This window comes from Carcharodon carcharias, chromosome 4 (assembly GCF_017639515.1).
Source record: "Carcharodon carcharias isolate sCarCar2 chromosome 4, sCarCar2.pri, whole genome shotgun sequence".
Lineage (NCBI taxonomy): Eukaryota > Metazoa > Chordata > Chondrichthyes > Lamniformes > Lamnidae > Carcharodon > Carcharodon carcharias.
In genome coordinates this window covers 158,514,812-158,534,940 of record NC_054470.1, presented here as the reverse complement: position 1 = coordinate 158,534,940, position 20,129 = coordinate 158,514,812, and the positions used below count along the sequence as shown (strand labels likewise).

Below are 20,129 nucleotides of genomic sequence, written 5' to 3'. Positions count from 1 at the left end.
AGAGCAGGAACAAGGAGAGAGCAGGAACACAAAGACAGCAGGAGCCTGGAGAGAGCAGGAGGACGGATAGAGCAGGAGGACGGATAGAGCAGGAGGGCAGAGAGAGCAGGAGCATGGAGAGAGCAGGAACATGGAAAGAGCGAGAAGACGGAGAGAGCAGGAGCACGGAGACAGCAGGAGCTCAGGGAGAGCAGGAACACAGAGGGAGCAGGAATGTGGAGATAGCAGGAGCATGGAGAAAGCAGGGGCACAGGGAGAGCAAGAGCATGGGGGAGAGCAGGGGCATGAGGAGAGCAGGAGCACGGGGAGAGAGCGGGAGGACGGAGAGAGCAGGGACACAGAGAGAGCAGGGACACAGAGAGAGCAAGGGCACGCCTCTGCCTGACACTCACTCGTTTACTGTTGACCATGGCAAACTGGACAGTCAGCCACATCACCCAGCCGTGGGCACATCCTGTGTCATGGATCCACTAGGAAGTCTCTGCAGACCCCAGTTTGACAACCATTGATTTCGGCTGATACTCAATGCGGTACTGAGGGAGTGTTGCCCTCTCTGAGGTGCTATTTTATGGACGAGGCATTAAACTGAGTCTTTTAGCTGCCTACCCAAAGATTCCACAGCACTTTTTAAGGAACTTGGCAGTTCTTCTCATTTCTTGTCCATCCCTCCACCAACATTTAAAACAAATGGTCAGGTCATCATCTCATTGTCATTTAATGAGACCTTTGCGGAAATTGGCCCCTGTGTTTTGTACATTACTATAGCGACATCAATTCCAAAGGGCTTTAAACCACACTGGGACGTCCTGAGGCCGTGAAAAGCGGTGCAATATATATATATATATATATATATAAAACGTTACATTATTCCTGCATCTTGTTGCACAACTCGATAAAATGCGGAGTGACTAGTTTTATTTGCATGAACGTCTCGAGGCTGCAAAGAACCCGGCACCATCGCATTCCCTACTATATCACTGGAACACCCGATTTAATCTGCACTCACGGATCTCCATTTGAGATGACCCATCTCTTGAAGGACCCTTGACGATATTCTCGACCAATTCTTTCATGCTCCCAACTTGAGGTCGTTTATTCCGCAAGGAACTGTTGTTATTCGACATACCAATCTGAAACCCGACAGAAATATATATATATAAATATATATACACACAAACTACACTGGACAGTGATACTTAAATAAAGAGACTTAGCTTTCTCAACTATGTTGTTTTAAGTAGTGCTCAGGGTGCTCTGTTATCCCACCACCAAAGAGCAGGACCTGATGAAGTTTGTTTCGCTCTGATCAGATCGCAGCCTCGACACAAATAACCCTCGCGGCTGAAACCTGTTTTATCAGGTGAATTGTTTCGGAGTAGGCAAGCCCAGTCTAGAGGGTGGGGCTGGTAACTCCAGTTTGAGTCCTTACTGTACAGTGACCTTGTTAGTGGGGCTACTCCTGTCACCGTGGCGGCACATTCACTTCTGCCCAACTCTCGTCCGCTTTTCAAAGGATCGGAAATTAGGTGGTGACGGTCCGTCAATTAATAAGAGCAAAGATCAGCTTTTAGCTTTAAAAATCAAAGCTTTTGCGAGTAGTGTAACTCGCCAGATTTTCTCCATCTCTTGCAAGGGAGCAGCAAGCACCACACTGTTCGTTTTGGCCAACAATTCAAACTAAATGTTAACAGTTCTCTGAAGAAGAGTCATACGGACTCGAAACGTTAACTCTCTTTCTATCTCCACAGATGCTGCCAGACCTGTTGAGTTTTTACAGCATTTTCTGTTTTTGTTTAAAGTGTTAACAATAATGGCTACAATGATCATATTTGCAGCATCATCTTCTCTCGAAAATACATATACAGAGCTACAAAACCGGCGATATTTGGTACAGTCCAAGAGCCGAGATAAATACGTTCGAACAATTGTGCCCATCCTGCTGTTCTCAAATTCAGCTCAATTTCGCTTCTTAGTGGCTGGTTTGTCTAGTTGTAATGTTGCCAGTCTCTTTTGGAAATGTCAGTTGTGTGTGTTGTTGCCGTAATGATTGATAAATTCTTAGTAAGGACACCAGGATCTGTTAATACAGTTTCGGCAATGTATGCAAAAGAATGGATTTTTACATTTGGTCTCAAAGGGTTCTTGGGATGTGGGCACTGCTGGCTGGGCCATTTATTGCCCAACCCCTAAATGCCCTCGAGGTGGTGACGGTGAGCTGCCTTCTTGAACCGCTGCAGCCCATGTGGTGTAGGTACACCCACAGCACTGTTAGGGAGGGAGTCCCAGGAATTTGACCCAGCAACAGTGAAAGAACGGCAATATATTTCCAACTCAGGATGGTGAGTGACTTGGAGGGGAACTTCCAGGTGGTGGTATCCCATGTATCTGCTGCCCTTGACTTTCTAAATTGTAATGGTTGTGGGTTTGGAAGGTGCTGTCTAGAGAGGCTTGGTGAGACTTGTTTGGGCCATCAAGGCAAAAAAAAAAGCTTGAATGCCCCTGCATTACAGCTTTCAAAATAAGACTAGGGAGATAAATGACTTAGTCTCCCAAATTTTAAACCATTTTGGCTTGGCAGTCAAATCCAAGTGATTTAAGCCTGGACCCTGGTAGCAAAATTCATAGTTGGAAATGGTCAGCACCTCTCTATTAATTCCTGGGTTACCATTTATAGATGCCCATAAAGCAGCATTAAATCCTATTAAGCCAAGTGTGGCATCAAGAAGCCCTAATAAAATTGAAGTCAATGGGAATCAGGGAGAAAATTCTCCATTGGTTGGAGTCATATCTAGAACAAAGGAAAATAGTTGTGCCTGTTGGAGGTCGACCATTTCAGCTCCAGGACATCACTGCTGAAATTCTTCAGGGCAGTATCCTAGGCCCAACCATCTTCAGCTACTTCATCAATTACCTTCCCCTGCATCATAGGGTCAGAAGTGGGGATATTCATTGATGATTGTACAGTATTCAGTTCAATTCAAAACTCCTCAGACACTGAAGTAGTCCATACCCACATGCAGCAAGACCTGGACGCCATTCAGGGTTGGGCTAATAAGTGACACAAATGTTACATGCCACTTAAGTACCACATAGTGATTATCTCCATCAAGTGAGTGTCAACCAACTCATCTTGGCATTCAATGGCATTATCATAATCAAATCTCCCATCATCAACATCCTGAATTGACCAGGAACTTAACTGGATCAGCCACATACGTACTACAAGGCTAGGTCAGAGGCTGGGTATTCTGTGGTACGTGACTCACCACTTGACTCCCCAAATCCTTTTCACTACCTACAAGGCACAAGTCAGGAGTGTGATGGAATACTCTCCACTTGCCTGGACTAGAGTATCTCCAACAACACTCATGGAGCTAGACACCATCCAGGACAAGGAGTCCACTTGATTGGCACCCCCATTCACCATGTTAACCATTCACTCCCTCCATCGCCGTTGCACACTGGCTGTAGTGTACAATCCACAGGATGCATTGCAGCAACCCGCAAAGGCTTCTTCAACAGCACCTTCCAAACTTGTGAGCTCTACTACCTAAGGAAAAAGGACAGCAGATGCATGGAAGCACCATCAGCAGCAAGTTCCCTCTAAGTCACATGCCATCCTGACTTGAAGATATATCACTGCTCTTTCATTGGTGTTTCAAAATCCTAGAATGCCTTATGTAACAACACTAGGAATTATCTTCACTTCATGGACTGCAATGATTCAAAAAATGACTCCCATCACCTTTTCAAGAGCAACTTGGAATAGTCAATGAATTCTGGCTATGCTCAGAATCAGTTGGATGAACAGAAAGACAAAATTTATTGGATTAGTTCAGGAATCAATCGGGTTGCTAATTATTGGTAGAGAGAAAAAGATATCCAGGTATGGACGTTGGAAACGAAGACCCAACAGCCTTGTCCTGGTAAAGTTGGGGGTAAAAATAGAAGAGGAAGAAGAAAAAACAGATGGGTGGATAATATTGAGATACGGACTTGAAGAAAGTCAGAGAAGAAGCAAGGTAATGCCAATGGCCCCATTAAGGCTACGGTGACAACAACTGAACAAATGTGAAGCACCTCGGGATGTTCCATTACTTTAAAGGTGCTATATAAACCAAGTTATTTTTGTTGTCATACCTATAGCAATATGCAGATGTCAATTCAGGATTATAAACATTACCAAACATCACCTACAAATTTCAACCCTCCATGACAGATAACTGCTGAATGGGCTGTGACCAGAAAGCATCCTCCTCCGAATATTCTTGCTGTGCTCCCAGGTTCAGCTGTTCTTAACTGTGCAGTTCTTAACAGTAAAGGCCAAAACTAGTCTCATATTTCCATAGGCTTGCTGCGCTTACTCAGCACAATGATCACATACTGACTATGGAGGACCATGATCCCAACTAGAAAGTGAAGCCTTCCCATCCCTTTATTCCCAGTCTCAACTAATCTCCACAAACCAAGCAAATTGTATGAATCCTTAGACCCATATTATTCCAAATTTAAGCATAGCCATACCAAGAAACATGGATATGCTCTTCCTGCACCCAAAATGCATAATGGCATCATAAAATGTGAGATTGCACACATAAGAAAATTTAATTTAAATAAAAATAAGCTTCAAGCAAAAGCAATTATCCTTGGATCCCATATTTCTGCATAAAATATCACGGGCTATTCACTAGAAACGTTAACACATGGTTGATGAGAGGGCAATTTTACTTTTTAGGTTAGCATTTTAGTTCTGTTTCTTATTCCCATAATTTTAATAAACATTCTTTCTGTAATCCAGCCTCCTGGCCTGACAAATTCCCCAGCTGAAAGGCAACCTGCTCTTTTCTCTTCTAATATTTTTCAAATTATACCACTTGCAAGTCTTAGTAGAATATGAGTGCCATATAGTTAAAAGCTTAAAATAATAACACTTCCAACTTCCGCTATCCTTGTCTTCACTTTTTCCCTTTGTTCTTTACTACACCCATTATCATTCACTTTGGCTATTGTATCATGACATCTCTTGTTATTTAATCTCTTCTGTCCTCAACCCTATCAGAGACCTTCTCTTTTGTTCTTCTCGCCCTCTCCCCACTTCCACTGACTTAAAAAGGCTTAAATTTCTATCTTTCTTCAGTTCTGATGAAAGGTCACCCTGACCTGAAATGTTAACTCTGTTTCTCTACTCAGATGCTGTTTGACCTGGTAAGTACTTCCAGCATTTGTTGTTTTTAATACAAGTAAGTACTTTAGTGAAATTGGACAAAACCAAATCCAAACACATCAATCAATAAATACCATTTTATCTAATAGAAATACTTTATTTTATTATAAGTAGCACAACACAGGTTTACAGTTGTGTGCCTTTCCATAAATTTATTACAAAAATATGAATAGCAATCTTTCTATACAAACTTAAAGAGTTTAGTCTTTTAAAATTATTTTTGTACCTTACATGATTTCTTAAATACTCAAATTATGTTTTTGAGATCAAAAATATGTATTGCTTAGTGAAAAAGCATTTATGGTTTCATATTTATTTAAATTCAGTCTGTAAAAAGTAATTATGTATTACCAATAATAGTTATAATTTGCTCTCGACATCTAAAATTTGTGGCTTAGATATCTCTGGAACAATTTTTCAACAAAATAATAAAATCAAAAATCACTAGTTGAATAGAATATATTAAATATATAAACAAAAGTGCTTTATAACATGTACTGTACACTGTGCTTTATAACACTGACAATTCACTGTGATATAAAATCAACAATTTGTTTTATTAGCTTATTTAAAAAATCGATCAATGGTGTTTTTGGAATCATTACATCTTGCTTTCTTGGTTGTTGGCTGCTGGGCCGCGGATCCAGTCCTGGGAACAATTTTAGAAAGAAAATATTCAATAAATATATTTGCAAACAACAAAACAGCGAGAATTAAGTTCAGGTGACTCCTCAGTTTTTTGTTTGGATTTAGATCACATTGGATTTTACACAAAGGTGAATAGAATAGAAAGGTGACGTCTTCTTCTTAGCATTTAGTTTGAGGGTAGTGGTGGATGAAGGATAAGAACTAATTACCTACCCAACAGGTCAGGATTAGTGTCAGTTAGAGGTAGAGGAAAGAAGACAGCCAGGTTTGCATTTCTGTCACATCTACAATTCTTTGTACAGCAAATTTCTAACCTTGCCCAGGTTCATTTACTCATAAATCATGAAATCAGATGTTTCCTTACAGACAGTTAAGCCCAGAAACACTCTTGCGCATCATCCAGTGATCAGAAAACACATGTTACATTGTGCTAGTGTCTTTGACTTGTGATGCATGGGTCTCACTCAATCAGCAGGAACACCAAAGATAAATTTACCAGCTTTGTACAAATGGGCCTCCTCACATGTCACTTTCCAGTCTTCCTTCTAACACTCTTAAACCACATTCATAGAAAATGTTTCTATAAGAATACGTAATTTCTCATAATCTGAAACTTGCTACTAACAATACTCTTTCCTTAAGTATTGCTGAAAAAAAGAGACAAGCTATCAAAGCTTTTTGTCTTGCACTCATCATATGCCTCAATGACTGGCAGATTGTATCAAACAGCACGTCCCTTTGACAGTTTGCAACAGGCAAAATACTGACTGTACCCAACCATCCCGTGCTTGTAAAACTCAAAACATAGTGTCCAACATTAGATGTGATTTTGAGATTGGACAATGCTTGCCAAGCAATCCTGATTGTGCTAAGAATTACACTGAAAACCAATTTAAGATTATCAGTGGGGCTTGCAGTGTGGTTCACTTATGCATGCTAGAAGCCACATATACTCGCACACAGAGCCCTGTTGTTTGCAGACAAAGGGAGCATGTCCATGCATTGCATCTTTTCCGCATAAACAAAAGCTTGGCCGACAGCCATTCTCCATCGCAATGCCTTGACCAATCAGAGTCAACCTGCCTGGTTTGAATTTGAACAAAATCTGGGCAGTTAACTTGTTCTTTGCTACATTTTCCATGGCAACGCTTCTACCAATCAGAGTCCACTTGTGAAGCAATCAGCACTCTCTTCTCATGCAGTATAAACTGTTGTTCCTTTTAATGTTGGTTTATCTTGCAGGCTACCTTGATGAATGCAAGACAAAAAACTTCAATAGCATTTTCAGCAAACTACAAATTCTGTACTACCAAAGAGCTATTCTTCCTTACTATTATGAACCAGACACGACATGAACTCCAATTCTCCTATCCATTTCAAAAGGTGGTAAATACCACTTTGTCCCAACATATTTCTCAAGCTCTTGAGTTAATCATACAGAAGCAGAAAATAAAGAAAGTTATTTATTCCAATAACCTGTTCCAAATGCAAACAGTATTTGCACTATCCCAGAAATAAGAGGGAAGTAGTGCAAAGCTAGCAAAGAACACATGTTTTCACATGAATAAAACTTACAGAAAATATACTTAGTACATTGCCAAAAATATTTTAAAACAAAGCCATAGTTTTTCATTAACACGCTCTTCAATTCAGTATATATGACTCAAATGTATAAATAATAAGAAGTTATAATCAGTAAAGGGAGATACAATACTACCTTGATTATCTCACCTTTTTGTTCGAGCAATTGAATTTGAAGATGTTTTCCCAAATCCTGTCAGACCTATCAATCAAAAAATAACATATTATCCTTTTCGCCCCCACAAGGAAAAACAATTCATAAGAATTACTTAGCATTCTATTCAAACGCTACACAGAGTCAAAACTTTTTTGCAATCATTATTTACATTTTGTTTTGAAGAGGTGAAACTTTTGTGCTTACCCAGTTGAGAGTTTCAGTACAGGAAATGGAATACTTTGTTACTTTATGAATCAGCATTAGCAAACACACCTCCAGGTCAGGCATAACAGACATCCAGGAAAAAGCCTAAAGTTCCCTAAGCTGCATCGCCAAAAAAACACAATCAACTAATTTTTGAAGTTGTTACAACAACTTGTATATATTTTCACGAGGATATGCCCCTTTATTTTTGAAAATATGATTATTCAGCTTTCAATTGACTGAAAATTTTGCAATTCGAAATGAGACAGAACAAACTACTTAAAAATGCAAGGCCACCTTCCAAGGTGAAGATGAAAAATAAACAAACCTTCAGATCCATCGTCAAAACTCATCACTGTCCAAGGAAGAGACATTAAAATGCAAAGTGCTGGATGTTGAGGCAATGGCTATCACCAAAATCTACCAGACCCACCCATAAACCCTTGGAAATATATAATGGATGAAGTATAACAGGCCAGGGTGCAACCACAGTAGGGAGACAGCAAGTGATATGGAGTGTCAAGAAAGTTTTCAGCAGAGGAAACAGGCTGAAAAGCTGCATTCTCTCCCCTTTTTGGGAAAAGATTGTTACCCAGTTCGAGAAGTTAAGCATCAAAAACCTACCAATGAATTGAGATCTCATAATAATTGCAGCATCTTCTACATCTGATCTCATTCACAAAACCAGCTGACCCAAATCATTCACAACGTTTAACAGTCTATGCTTCAAGGACAAGCAAAGGAAACTTAACCCTTCTAGCTTCTATATTCTTCTAGCTTTTTTTATTCCCTCATTTCTGATACCTGTGTGAGAGAAAGATGTCATGTTTTTATTATTTTTTCCTCGGGCTTAGTGGTTAATAAATTTTCTCTTTCTCACTACATCATATAACACCTTTAAGTAATGAAATATTCCAATAATAAAAACAGAAAGTACTGGAAAAACTCAGCAGATCTGGTAGCATCTGTGGTGAAAGAAACAGAGTTAATATTTTGGGAGTTCTTTGGAACTGAAGAGAGGTAGAAATGTGATTTTTTTTGCTGTTGCAAAAAGGGGCAGGGTTGGGTGGAATAAAAGGGAAGGTAGGGGATAGATTAGAGGGTGGGGGAGATTTAATACCATAGATGTCATGGAACAAAAGGCAAAGGGAGTGGTAATGGTAACAGTAAAGAAACAAAGCATTGGTCCAGTGTAGGTGCTAATAGAAGAATAAAGGTCAGCTCTGTCTGAAAGCATAAGTATAGGAACAAGATACAGACTAGCACTTGGCAAAATAAAATTCAAAATGGAGTACAGAGTTCATGGTTTGAAGTTGTTGAACTCAATGTTGAGTCCAGAAGGATATAAGGTGCCTAATTGGAAGATGAGGTGCTGTTTCTCCAACTTGTGTTGGCCTTCATTGGAATATTGCAGCAGACCAAGGACAGAAATGTGAGCATAAGAGCAAGTTGGTGAATTGAAATGGCAATCAAACGGAAGATCAGGATCGTGCTTGCGGACTGAGCAGAGTTGCCTCACAAAGTGGTCACCCAGTCTGCGTGTGGTCTCTCCAACGTAGAGGGGAATGCATTGTGAGCAGCAAATACAGAGGCTAAACTGAAAGAAGTACATCGCTACTTCACCTGGAAGGACTGATTGGGGTCTTGGATAGTGAGGAGAGAGGAGATAAAGGGGCAGATATTACAGCTCTTGCGATTGCATGGGAAGGTTGGGGGCGATGGAGGAGTGGACAGGATGTAACAGAGGGAATGGTCCCTTCAGAATGCTGACAGGGAAGATAGAGGAAGATGTGTTTGGTGGTGGCATCATGTTGGAGGTTGTGGAAATGGCAGACAATGATTCTTTGAATAGAGGCTAGTGGGATGGAAAGAGAGGACAGAGGGGAAGGGATAAGGGCAAAAGTGAGGAAAATGAGTTGGGCATGGTTGAGGGCCCTTTCAACCACAGTGGAGGTTGGAAATGCTTGGTTGAGGAAAAGCAAAGACATATCGGAAACGCCATCGTAGAAGGTTGCATCATCAGATCAGGTCAACAGAAACTGGGAGAAAGAAACCCAGTCCTTACAGGAAGCAGGGTGTGAGGAAGTGTACTTGAGGTAACTGAGCAAGGACATGGGCAGCAGAGTTTTGCATGATCTCAAGTTTACAGAATGTAGAATGGAGGGCAACAGCCAGGAATAGATTAGAATAGTGTCACAATTATGAGGTTTATAAGATTAATATATTTTGGGACTGTAGTTTGAAATTTAGGATAAATAAAGGGTGTCAAGAGACTTTTAAAGCCTTCCTGACAGTAAGCCTGGGTGGTTTAATTGTTAAAAGTTCAAAGGAAGGCTTAGATTGTTTTCCTGAGAAGGAGGTGTGAGGTATTTATGTCTGAAGAAAATGGCAGCAGTCTCTGAGTTACAATCAATAGACTGAATCTCCCAAAGTCCCAAAAAGGTGTTGTAGGTGTTGGGTGTAAGCAGTTGTGCTGTAAACTGCTGTCCATTTCCTTCTAAGATGAAAGGAAGTTGGGGTCAAGAGTAGCCAATTAACATTTCTACCTGGATGCAAGGCTGATGTGTTTCATGTTGAGATGGGGAAGCGGGCAGAGGAAGCCATTTTTTGAGATCAGGTTACAGGCTACAATCGATGAATATCACAGGCAGACAGAAAAGGCCATTTGGCATGCAAACTACCACAGCCAGATACATGGGGGACACAGTCTCTAGTTGAAGAAATGCATTCTGTGGCCTTCTAAGGATATGCCCTGGTTTGGCCAGGGGGAAGAAGCAGCATTGGAACAGGCTTTACTGTTAGTGATGGATTTAAGAAACTCTCCAACAATTGAGGAAAGTGCCTAGCGACGGTCACTCAAAGTTACGACTCAGTGAAACATGGATACGGGAACCAACTGGAAGCTGGGAGCAACAGTGGGCTATTTGCTCAAACAATTGTAATTCCTTGGAGAGGTGGGTGATGAGTACAAAAGAGGAACATCACTTTCTGTAGTTTAAAGTATGAGTTGCTTACAAAAAAAATACCATGAGTCAATAATGCTTTTAACCATTTGTTACAGTAAAAGTTTTAAAACGCAAAATCTTGTGTCATGCTTTCAGCTATCAACTGGAATTTGACTCTCTTTTTAAATGTCTTTTAATGTAACAAAATTCAAGTCGAGGGGTAATGTAGGCATCTTGTTTTCCTTTGTTCTTGGAATTTGGGCAACCCCGAAATGTAGTATTTACTGCCTAGTCTTCATGGCGTTAACAGCCAGTTTGGGACTGCAGTCACATGGGGGCCAGACCAGGTAAAGGTGACAGGTTCCTTTCTGTAAAAGGATGTAAGTGTGCCAATTAGGTTTATACAAAAATCCAGCAGATTTCATGGTAATTTTTTGGTGCCATCTCACAAACTGCTGGATTTACTGAATTAAATCTCTCAATCTATGGGTTGCTAGGACACTATCAGCTATTAAGCTGGGCCAGTCTTGAAGAACCATGAAACAAATAAAAACTCAGCAGAGCAATCTTCACCACAGAAATGTAAATTTCTCACAGCAGCTATGTTTACATTCTCTCTGACTGCGATTCCCACTTAGTGCAGTGTGTGCAGAGTTACATTTAGCTTTTTTTCTCCTGGCCACTAAGGGCCTCCATCCATGGGAACGATTAAATTTCACAATCTCATTTCTTAGAAGACTCCAACAGCATGAAAGTCTGGGACAGTACAGAGAAGCAGATTTCATTCCATCCAAGCTGAAACATAGGCCGAGAGGTGAAAGGATAGTAAGCTAACCCAGTGTACCACTTGGTATTCCATAATTCAGTTTTTGCTGAAAAAAGACATTTTGTTGAAGCTTTTCATTCATCTTGCACACATCGGGGCAGTTTGCAAGAATACCAATGTCATGGGAAACAACAACTGACATTATTATTCTTACAAATTGTCCGATGAGTGCAAGACAAAAAGCTTTGACAAAATGTCTTTTTTCAGCAATGCTCAAGTTCTGTACCACCAAATTCAGTTTTCATTGCAAAGGAGTGTGGGAAGCATCACTTTATGGAGGAAATTTGCTGATAGCCCTCAGCATTCTGCTTTGGATTTGTGCATGCATTTAGAAAAAAACAAAAGATTTACTCAACATTTTCTCAGCTTCAAGTAATTTATAACCAGTTTCATCTCTTTACTGTCACTAACCTATATCCACATTCTCTCAGTTATCAATATTATGTCACAGATTAGAGACAAAAAAGTTATACTTTATGTAACATGTGCCCCTCTGACAAACTTGTATCACATCTCGCTGCTCACCCCACTCTGACAGTGCATTTTAGAATTATCCCAAACCATTCACAAACAATAGGCATCAGCTAAGGGATCTTAGGGGGAAGGGTAGCGTAGTGGTCACTGGATTAATAATCCAGCCCAGGCTAATGCTCTGGGTACATGGGTTTGAATTGCACCACAACAGCTGGTGGAATTTAAATTCAATTAATAAATCTGGAATTAAAAAAGCTAATCTTGGTAGCAGTGATCATGAATCCATTGTCAATTGTCATAAAAACACATCTGATTCACTCACAGAAATCTGCCATTCTTATCTGGCCTGGCCCATATTCCAGATCCACAGCAATGTACTTGATTTTTAAATGCCCTCTGAAAGGGCCTAGCAAGCCACTCAGTTGCATCAAATCACTACAAAGTCTATGAAAAGTAATTAAACTGGAGAGGTCAATTGGCATCAACCTAGGCACTGGAAACAACAATGACAAACCCAGCTCTGTCAACATTGTAAAATTCTCCTTATCAATATTTGGGGGCTTGTGCAAAAATTGAGAGAGTTGTCTCACAGACTAGTCAAACAACAGCCTGACATTATCTGTAAGGTATGATTTCGTGAGCATGACTATGTCCCAGACACCGCAATCACTACCCCAGAGGTGGCGCACAGTGGTATACAGTCAGGAGGAAGTTCTCAACATTGACTCTAGACCCACGACGTCTCATGGCATCAGATCAAACATGGGTAAGGAAAACCCCTGCTGGTTACCACCTGCTGCCTCATCTCAGGTGATGAATCAATACTGCTCCATGTTGAACACCAATTGGAGGAAGCACTTAAGGCAGCAAGGGCACAGAATATACTATGGGTGGGGGAATTCAACGTCCATCACCAAGAGTGGCTCAGTAACAGCACCACAGACTGAGATGGCCAAGTCCTAAACGATATAGCTTCTAGACTAGGCCTGTTTTTTAAAAATTCACTCATGGGATGTGGGTTTCGCTGGCTGGTCCAGCATTTATTGCCCATCCCTAGCTACCCTTGAGAAGGTGACGGTAAGCTGCCTTCTTAGGAACACCCACAGTGCTGTTAGGAAGGGATTTCTAGTATTTTGACCTAGTAACAGTGAATGGCGATATATTTCCAAGTTTTACTAGGGCTCCTTGATGTCACACTCGATCAAATGCGGCCTTGATATCAAGGGCAGTCACTCTCACCTCACCTTGGAAATTCAGCTCTTTTGTCCATGTTTGAACCAAGGCTGTAATGAACTCAGGAGGCTCCACATATATGCTTATCCTCAATGATGGGGGAGCACAGCACATCAGTGGAAGGGTCATGAGGACTCGAAACATCAACCCTTTTCTTCTCCGGCGATGCTGCCAGACCTGCTGAGTTTTTCCAGGTAATTCTGTTTTTGTTTTACAAATATGTGGATGTCAATTAAAGATAGATTGTGCTGGCTGTTTCACATGCTCTCCCCTTAGTGGCCGGATACCACCAGATTCCTTCATAAATTGGTGACTTCAGGAGAAGAGTGAATACATCTCTAAAAACGCCCTAGGTTAACAAGCAATACTAAAATTGGACTCTTGGAAAAATGATTGCTCACCTATTCCATTTGAAATGCATTCAGTGGTAGCTGGCTCTGCTGGTCTTTCAGTTAGCTCCTGTATAACCCCTTGATTTAGGCAGATGTCAACATGCCTGTTGAACAATGACAGATCAGTCGTTTCTTGTTTAATGTTGCAAATTGGACAAACCAGGCCAGCTGGTTCTTCTAGATGAAAAGGGGGCCTTTCCTCTGATGATCTGCTATGTCTTATTGACTGGTCTGACTGTTGCTGCATGTAATGAGTTCTTTGTATTAGCTGGTCAAGTTGTGTAAATGAGGGCAGATCTAACATGCCAGCAGTCGATTCTTGTTGTCCAAATTGCTTCTCTTCCTCTGTAGTATTAGTAGATTTAGCAGATAATTTATTACACAATAAATTGTTGTGGCCTGAAATTTCCTCTTTTAACACATCTTTATCCTTAGTGAGTTCCATGGTTTTTGCTGCATTGTTAAGTTGCATATGATTTTTAAGCATCTCCTTAAGGGGAGCCTGGTCACCAGATTGCCCTGTATAGCATGTCATGCTTTTTACTGATGATTCATAGTTAAAGCTGCTATTTTCAGTTTCTCCTTGTAAATCTCCAACTGTATTGTTTCTATAAGTTTCTGAAGGTCTCTCCTTAAATCTCATTCTTTTCTGCTCATTATTTAACTGTTCACTTTTTAGATTTATTATTTTATTTTTCAAATCATTATCCAAGTCTGATGTTTTCTTCATGCTTATATAACTTATTTTTGAAATATTTGCTTCGCCTACTGTCTCTGCAACTTGAAAAGACTTGGTTACACATAGGCACTCATCAACTTGCTTGTTAAATTCCCCTGAAGTTGGTACGCCTTGCCTTTCAAAACATATTGGACAATTACTGGTAGCCTCTAATTCTAGGGTCAGTCCGCTGCCCTCAGCGCCAGTATCTCCTGGGATTGTTATGGCAGGTTTGCAACTTTCTTGTTGCTTCTTTGCAAGAACTTGGTTGAAGAAGGACTGCTGATTGTTTTGCTGCCACTTTTTATTGAAGAAACTTTCCCTTTTGGACGTTTCTCGAAGTTCTGCTTGATTCTCGATATCTATGCTGTCAAATGCAGAGGCGCTCTCAGACTTTCCAGTATGCAAAAATTTGATGATGCTTTTTTGGTGAGATTTTTTCTCCTCTTGATGCACAAAGCCAGACACTCGCACACCTGTACAAGGGAAACACATGGGAGAAGTAATAACACGTTAATTGCACAATAGTGAAAGTTCACTAAATTAAAATGATTGCCAGAAAATAATATTCTTCAGGTGTGCATGAAAGGCTCAAAAATATCTTATACGCTACTTATAAAGTATATAAAATAGAAAATACACAATACAGCTTAATAAAATATCAGCTGACAGCACAGTGTGACAGTACAGCATGTTGGGTCCACAGTTTGTCCAAAAGCCAAGTCAACATGTCTGGGAACTTCCAGTTAGAGACTAACCATTTCCATCTGGGGGAATAAAACAGCGCGGGAGCCAAATCAAATCATTCTGAAGCTGATACCTCAAAAATAAGGCTGCTGCTGCTCACTCTCTCAATCAGTGAATGATTCATGGCATCAGAAGATCCAAGAGAAGGGTGAAATAATACAAACATGTTAAATAAATTTTTACAAATTCAAAAATTGGTTTACTATTGTCTGTTATATTTGGAAAGTCAGGGAGAAGCCCCATTATTTTCTAAAAATAAAAATTCAAAGGACTTTTGTTATTCCTTCCACCCTTCACAGGAACTACGATCTAGGTCACACTCTATGCAATTTGTCCTGTGCAACCTACAACAGCAAATATTCTTGTTTTCTCGTGAATTCATTTATTGGAGAGAAACATACATTTCCTGTGACTTTGACTATTTTTGCAACTGGTAAAGCAGAAATGGGTAAATTCTTCATTATTCACTTTCCTTTCTTGTTCTGGCTGTGCTTGTTGAATTCTGCTCAACAGTGTCACCCAATGTGTCTTTTCGTTTTGTGGACATTGACTAATCTGCTTTTTACTTCCAAAATTTTCTGTATCTATTACAGATTTGCAGCATTTTTAGTTTTTTCTTTTTATTTGTACCGTGGCCCTTTGACTTGTTAAAGCAGCAAAACTATGCGCCTTGTAGAAATTACAAACATTTTTTTTCTCACCTTTAATGCCAATGAACAACTTCCTGCATAGTTTAGACCCTCTCATTACAGGGGGACAGACACCTTATGCATGGAATTGTATGGTATCAAATAAAAAAGACTTACTACTATTTACAGTCTACTTCTGTCACCTTGTGAAAATGGACAAAAGGTCAGTCTTGTCAGGGTTAATGATGAGCATTATGGAACGAAACAAATGTTAATTTATTCCTGTGCATCTTTATTCAAAAATTCCTGCTGCACATTACCCATAAGTCTCAATCTCAGAGGCCGGGGATGCACGCTGTTAATCTCAGTCTTTAATAATTCATGTGCAACAGCAAAAATCTCCTCTTCTTTGGAAACCGGTGATGGAACTGTGCAGGCCCTTGTCTTCACTTCAAAGTTTACGTTCTTCAATTTTAGAGTTACTGTTTTTCCCTACAATTTTAAAGGAAGAACTCTTTTACAAAAGGAAAATTCCTTGAAACTCTTTCCCACAAGTAACACAGACTTTATGTATCATTACTTTCATGAATTACATTCTAGCCCATTTAAATTGTATTGTGTTAGCAAGGTAAAATTTCAAATACATTTTGGTCAGTGGAAAGAGAAAAAAACTGCAAAAAGGAAAAAACTGTACCCTTAGTCCTTCCTTTTGGAGATCTTCTTCAAGATCATGACAAAGATCACGGCATAAGCTGTACTGCTCTGCTGCTTTACTGATTTCACTGAATGTTCTAAAATTCAAGAGTAAATACTGTATCATATACGATTTCCAAAGTTAAAATGTACACTGTGGAGATACCTTGATAACATTGGAGGTCTTAACACTATGACTTCTAAAAATTGTCCTCAAAATACAATTTATATGATAAAAAATTTATTGTACATTAAAGAATTCCATTAATTGCTGATGGAAATGCTACTGCTGTAAATGTCTTACTAGTTTGGTTTAGAAACTGTTAAAAGTGCTGATGGGTTTCTGCTCAAGTTTAACACCATTAATAGTACTCTTTACACCAAGACAGTTTTTTTCCCTTTCAATTCCACCTTTATACACATCTCAAAAAGCAAACTTTTAATTCTCCATGCTCTACTACAACAATTACATTCCTTTCCTCCTGAAGATGCTCATCTCTGCTGCAAGATTGTTCAAATTCTTAAGTTCAGTACTGAAGCCTTCATGGAGAGTTATCTAAAACATCCTATTTTATTGTAGTTAATCAACCCTCTGTCATCTCAATGTCTCCTTGACATTTAACCATCCACCATCATTCACCATCTGTTCTGCAAATTTCACTATAGTGGCTGGCTACTTAACCAATATCAAGTCCTGGGAGAGGCAGAACTTATTTTAACCAAATATAGGTAAAGCATAAGCAATCCTGTCAGCACTTATGATAATGTCTGTAGCCCTGCTCACAATTATGTCTGACCCAGCTGAATAAGAGTACACTACCCAAATGTCTTGGTTATCCCTGAGCTGAGATGCAAACTTCAAGTTGTCACCAATACCAAGTGCACTTAGTTCCACCTTTTCAACGCTGTCCACTTTCAATCTTACCTCACTTCCACTGCCACTAAATTCTGCTTTGGTTGCCTCCAATTTCCGCTTCAAGGCTTTCCTTGTTGTTTCCCAAGATCCAATCAACAAATAATCCAACTCATTCAAAATTCTGCCACCTACTTCTGAAACTACACTGTCCTGTCTACCCATTAACCAGTTTCTTGCCTACCTGCAGTGACTCTTTGACTCCTAAAGAACTGAATTCAAAATCTTTATCCTCATTCGCAAATTCCCAAATGGCCTCACTTCACCTTACTGCCTCAATCTCTTCCAACCTTATATTCCAATTAGTTTTCTCATGATGCTATCTGCTTTCCACTCCTTCACCACTGATAATAAAGACTTCAATCTTCTCAACTCCCTTCTCTTTGGGATTCTCTCCCTAAATTTTATGCCTTGCTACTTCTTACCATGCCTTTAAAAACCTCCTTAAAAATCTATCTCCAAACAAGGTTTGCATCACCTTCCTTTATTGTATTACTGCTGAGCATATGCTTATTTTCTATTAAGTGCCTTGGCCACTAGATAAACACAATTAGTTGTTGCAATCCAGGTTTTCATGCAAGTAGATGTTAGCAAAGAGCCTTTCTAGGCTGCACAAAAACAGGAGCTATAATGAGTAACACAGATCTACAAAACATTTGTAAGGATCTGTAAATGACTCACCTTTCTGTGCTCATACTCTTCCGATCACCATCTCTACAACAAGGAGAGGCATTAACAACATTATTTTGTCTTAAATGCATAAAGTCAACAGTTGGAGTTATCTTAAAAATACTGAACTATCTATTCAATTGGAGGTATTTTTGCATTGATATGCACCTGACCTTCCAAGGGTAAACAATGTCATTTTTTTTTTTATCCATTCATGTGTTACGTTAGGTTTGAGTTCTACCACTAATGAAATTATAGTTTCTTTGAGGGCAGGGTGAAAGGCCGGTTACTATATATTAGTAATGACAAGACTACGGCTTCTTACCCAAAGCAGCTTTTTGCTGTTTTCCTCATTTTTGTCCTCCATAACCTTTGGTCCCATTGTAGATCAAAAATCTGTCTAGCTTAGCCTTGAATATATTCAAACCCCATCTCTACTGCTCTCTGGAATAGTGAATTCCAAAGATTAACAACCTTCAGGGAAGAAATTACTCCTCATCACCATTTTAAAGGGGAGACCCCTTATTTTTAAAATATGCCCCCTAGTGCTAGATTCCCCCATGAGGGGAAACATCTTCTCAGCATCTACCCTATCAAGCCCCCTCAGGATCATATGTTTCAATAAGATCACGTCTCATTCTTCCAAACCCCAATATGTATAAGCCCAACTTCCTCAATCTTTCCTTATAAGGCAACACCTTCATCCCAAGAACCAATCAATCAAGTGAAGTTTCTCTGAACAACCTCCAATGCAAGTATATCCCTCCTTAAATAAGGAGGCCAAAACTGTATGCAGTACTCTAGGTGTGGTCTCACCAATGTCCTGTAATGTACAGTTGTAACTATACTCCCTATCTTTACCCTTTGCAATGAAGGCCAATATTCCATTTACCTTCCTAATTACTTGTTATACCTATCTATGTCCCTTTGCAGGCTCTGTGCCCTCCTCACAACTTGCAATAAATTACAATTAATTTTACTTTTTGTTATTGTTAGTATATGTATTAATGTTCCTGTATTCATGTGATTCAAAATCTTTAAGTAAAATATATAGAAAAGATATATTTCATTACATATTGACTAAAATATAACAAATACAGATGAGGTTTTTAAAAGATACTTTCTGTAAATTTTTTCCTTCGGATGCTAATTGACCTGCTGTGTATTTCTAGCATTTTTTTTTGCTTTTATTTCACATTTCCAGCAGTAATGCCTTTTTTTTGTTTGCATTTTCTAATATGTTCATGTTCTGAATGAAAGAGTAGGAAGAACAAATACTAAAAATGCAAATTGTTGATTAGTCCATTCATGTAACACATTAAATGTTCTACATTTCAGAACAGGTGAGCCAGATTTGAAACACAAGATGAAGTAACATTTGCAGTCAATGGGGCAATGCGATATTACCTGTCAAATCCTGACAAGTTTCAGGTCGTTTAAACATACAATGCCCAGTGTGAGTAATAACTTGACCCAGAAGTACCTAAAACATTTAGACGCCGTGCTCCAGTTGTGCATTAGCTTCATTTTAATGTAAATGAAAGGAAATTTTAAGCACCTGAACAATGCTCCAGATCTTCTCTTCAGATGGGTCATTGCTCTTTGTGTAACTGTTTGCAATTTTAATCTGCCTACGTAAAAAGCATTCATGACATATTCTAGCACCAAACACAATAACCTTTATGAATTCTTGTGTGTGCTGGGGTGATCAGTATGTGTCCCCTCTGTGTTTCACTCCGTGTATCCTCTACCATTTGCAATGACATGACTCCTGAGACAATGAGCTCCAATACACAGGTCTATTTTGTTGGGGAATGCATCTGGTATAGCCATAATGCAAGATCTTGATAAACTCCTTGCTTAGTGGTGTTTCCTCTCATTGGTCTTTGACAATGCTAAGTGTCCCAAACCAGGTAAATGGCATCAGCTGGGCAGATGATGTGCAGTACATCATCTCTAGGAACAGAGATGACAAGGTAACACCATGTGCAGGGTCAACTAGAGGAAACATATTGATTGATGCAGTGGCCTGCACGCTATGGGGGACAGATTAGTAGTTATTGAGTGGCATTGCCT

At 39.6% G+C, this 20,129-nt stretch overlaps 2 protein-coding genes across 13 annotated transcripts in view; both read right to left on the bottom strand.

Annotated features, from left to right (window-relative positions):
• The window catches only part of LOC121277141 (ankyrin repeat and death domain-containing protein 1A-like), a 114,664-nt gene extending 113,376 nt beyond the window's left edge, over positions 1-1,288 (bottom strand). For all 8 annotated transcript variants that reach the window (XM_041186207.1, XM_041186208.1, XM_041186211.1 and 5 more), the window contains exon 1: positions 1,007-1,288. In XM_041186207.1, coding sequence (XP_041042141.1) covers positions 1,007-1,124 — 118 coding nt within the window. In that variant the 5' untranslated portion in view covers positions 1,125-1,288. The remainder of the gene's footprint in view (positions 1-1,006) is intronic.
• A 4,019-nt stretch (positions 1,289-5,307) lies between these two features.
• The window catches only part of polk (polymerase (DNA directed) kappa), a 105,983-nt gene continuing 91,161 nt past the window's right edge, over positions 5,308-20,129 (bottom strand). For all 5 annotated transcript variants that reach the window (XM_041186713.1, XM_041186712.1, XM_041186714.1 and 2 more), the window contains 6 exons: positions 18,066-18,098; positions 16,473-16,569; positions 16,099-16,270; positions 13,694-14,878; positions 7,604-7,655; positions 5,308-5,873 (listed from right to left, as the gene is read on the bottom strand). In XM_041186713.1, coding sequence (XP_041042647.1) covers positions 5,789-5,873; positions 7,604-7,655; positions 13,694-14,878; positions 16,099-16,270; positions 16,473-16,569; positions 18,066-18,098 — 1,624 coding nt within the window. In that variant the 3' untranslated portion in view covers positions 5,308-5,788. The remainder of the gene's footprint in view (positions 5,874-7,603; positions 7,656-13,693; positions 14,879-16,098; positions 16,271-16,472; positions 16,570-18,065; positions 18,099-20,129) is intronic.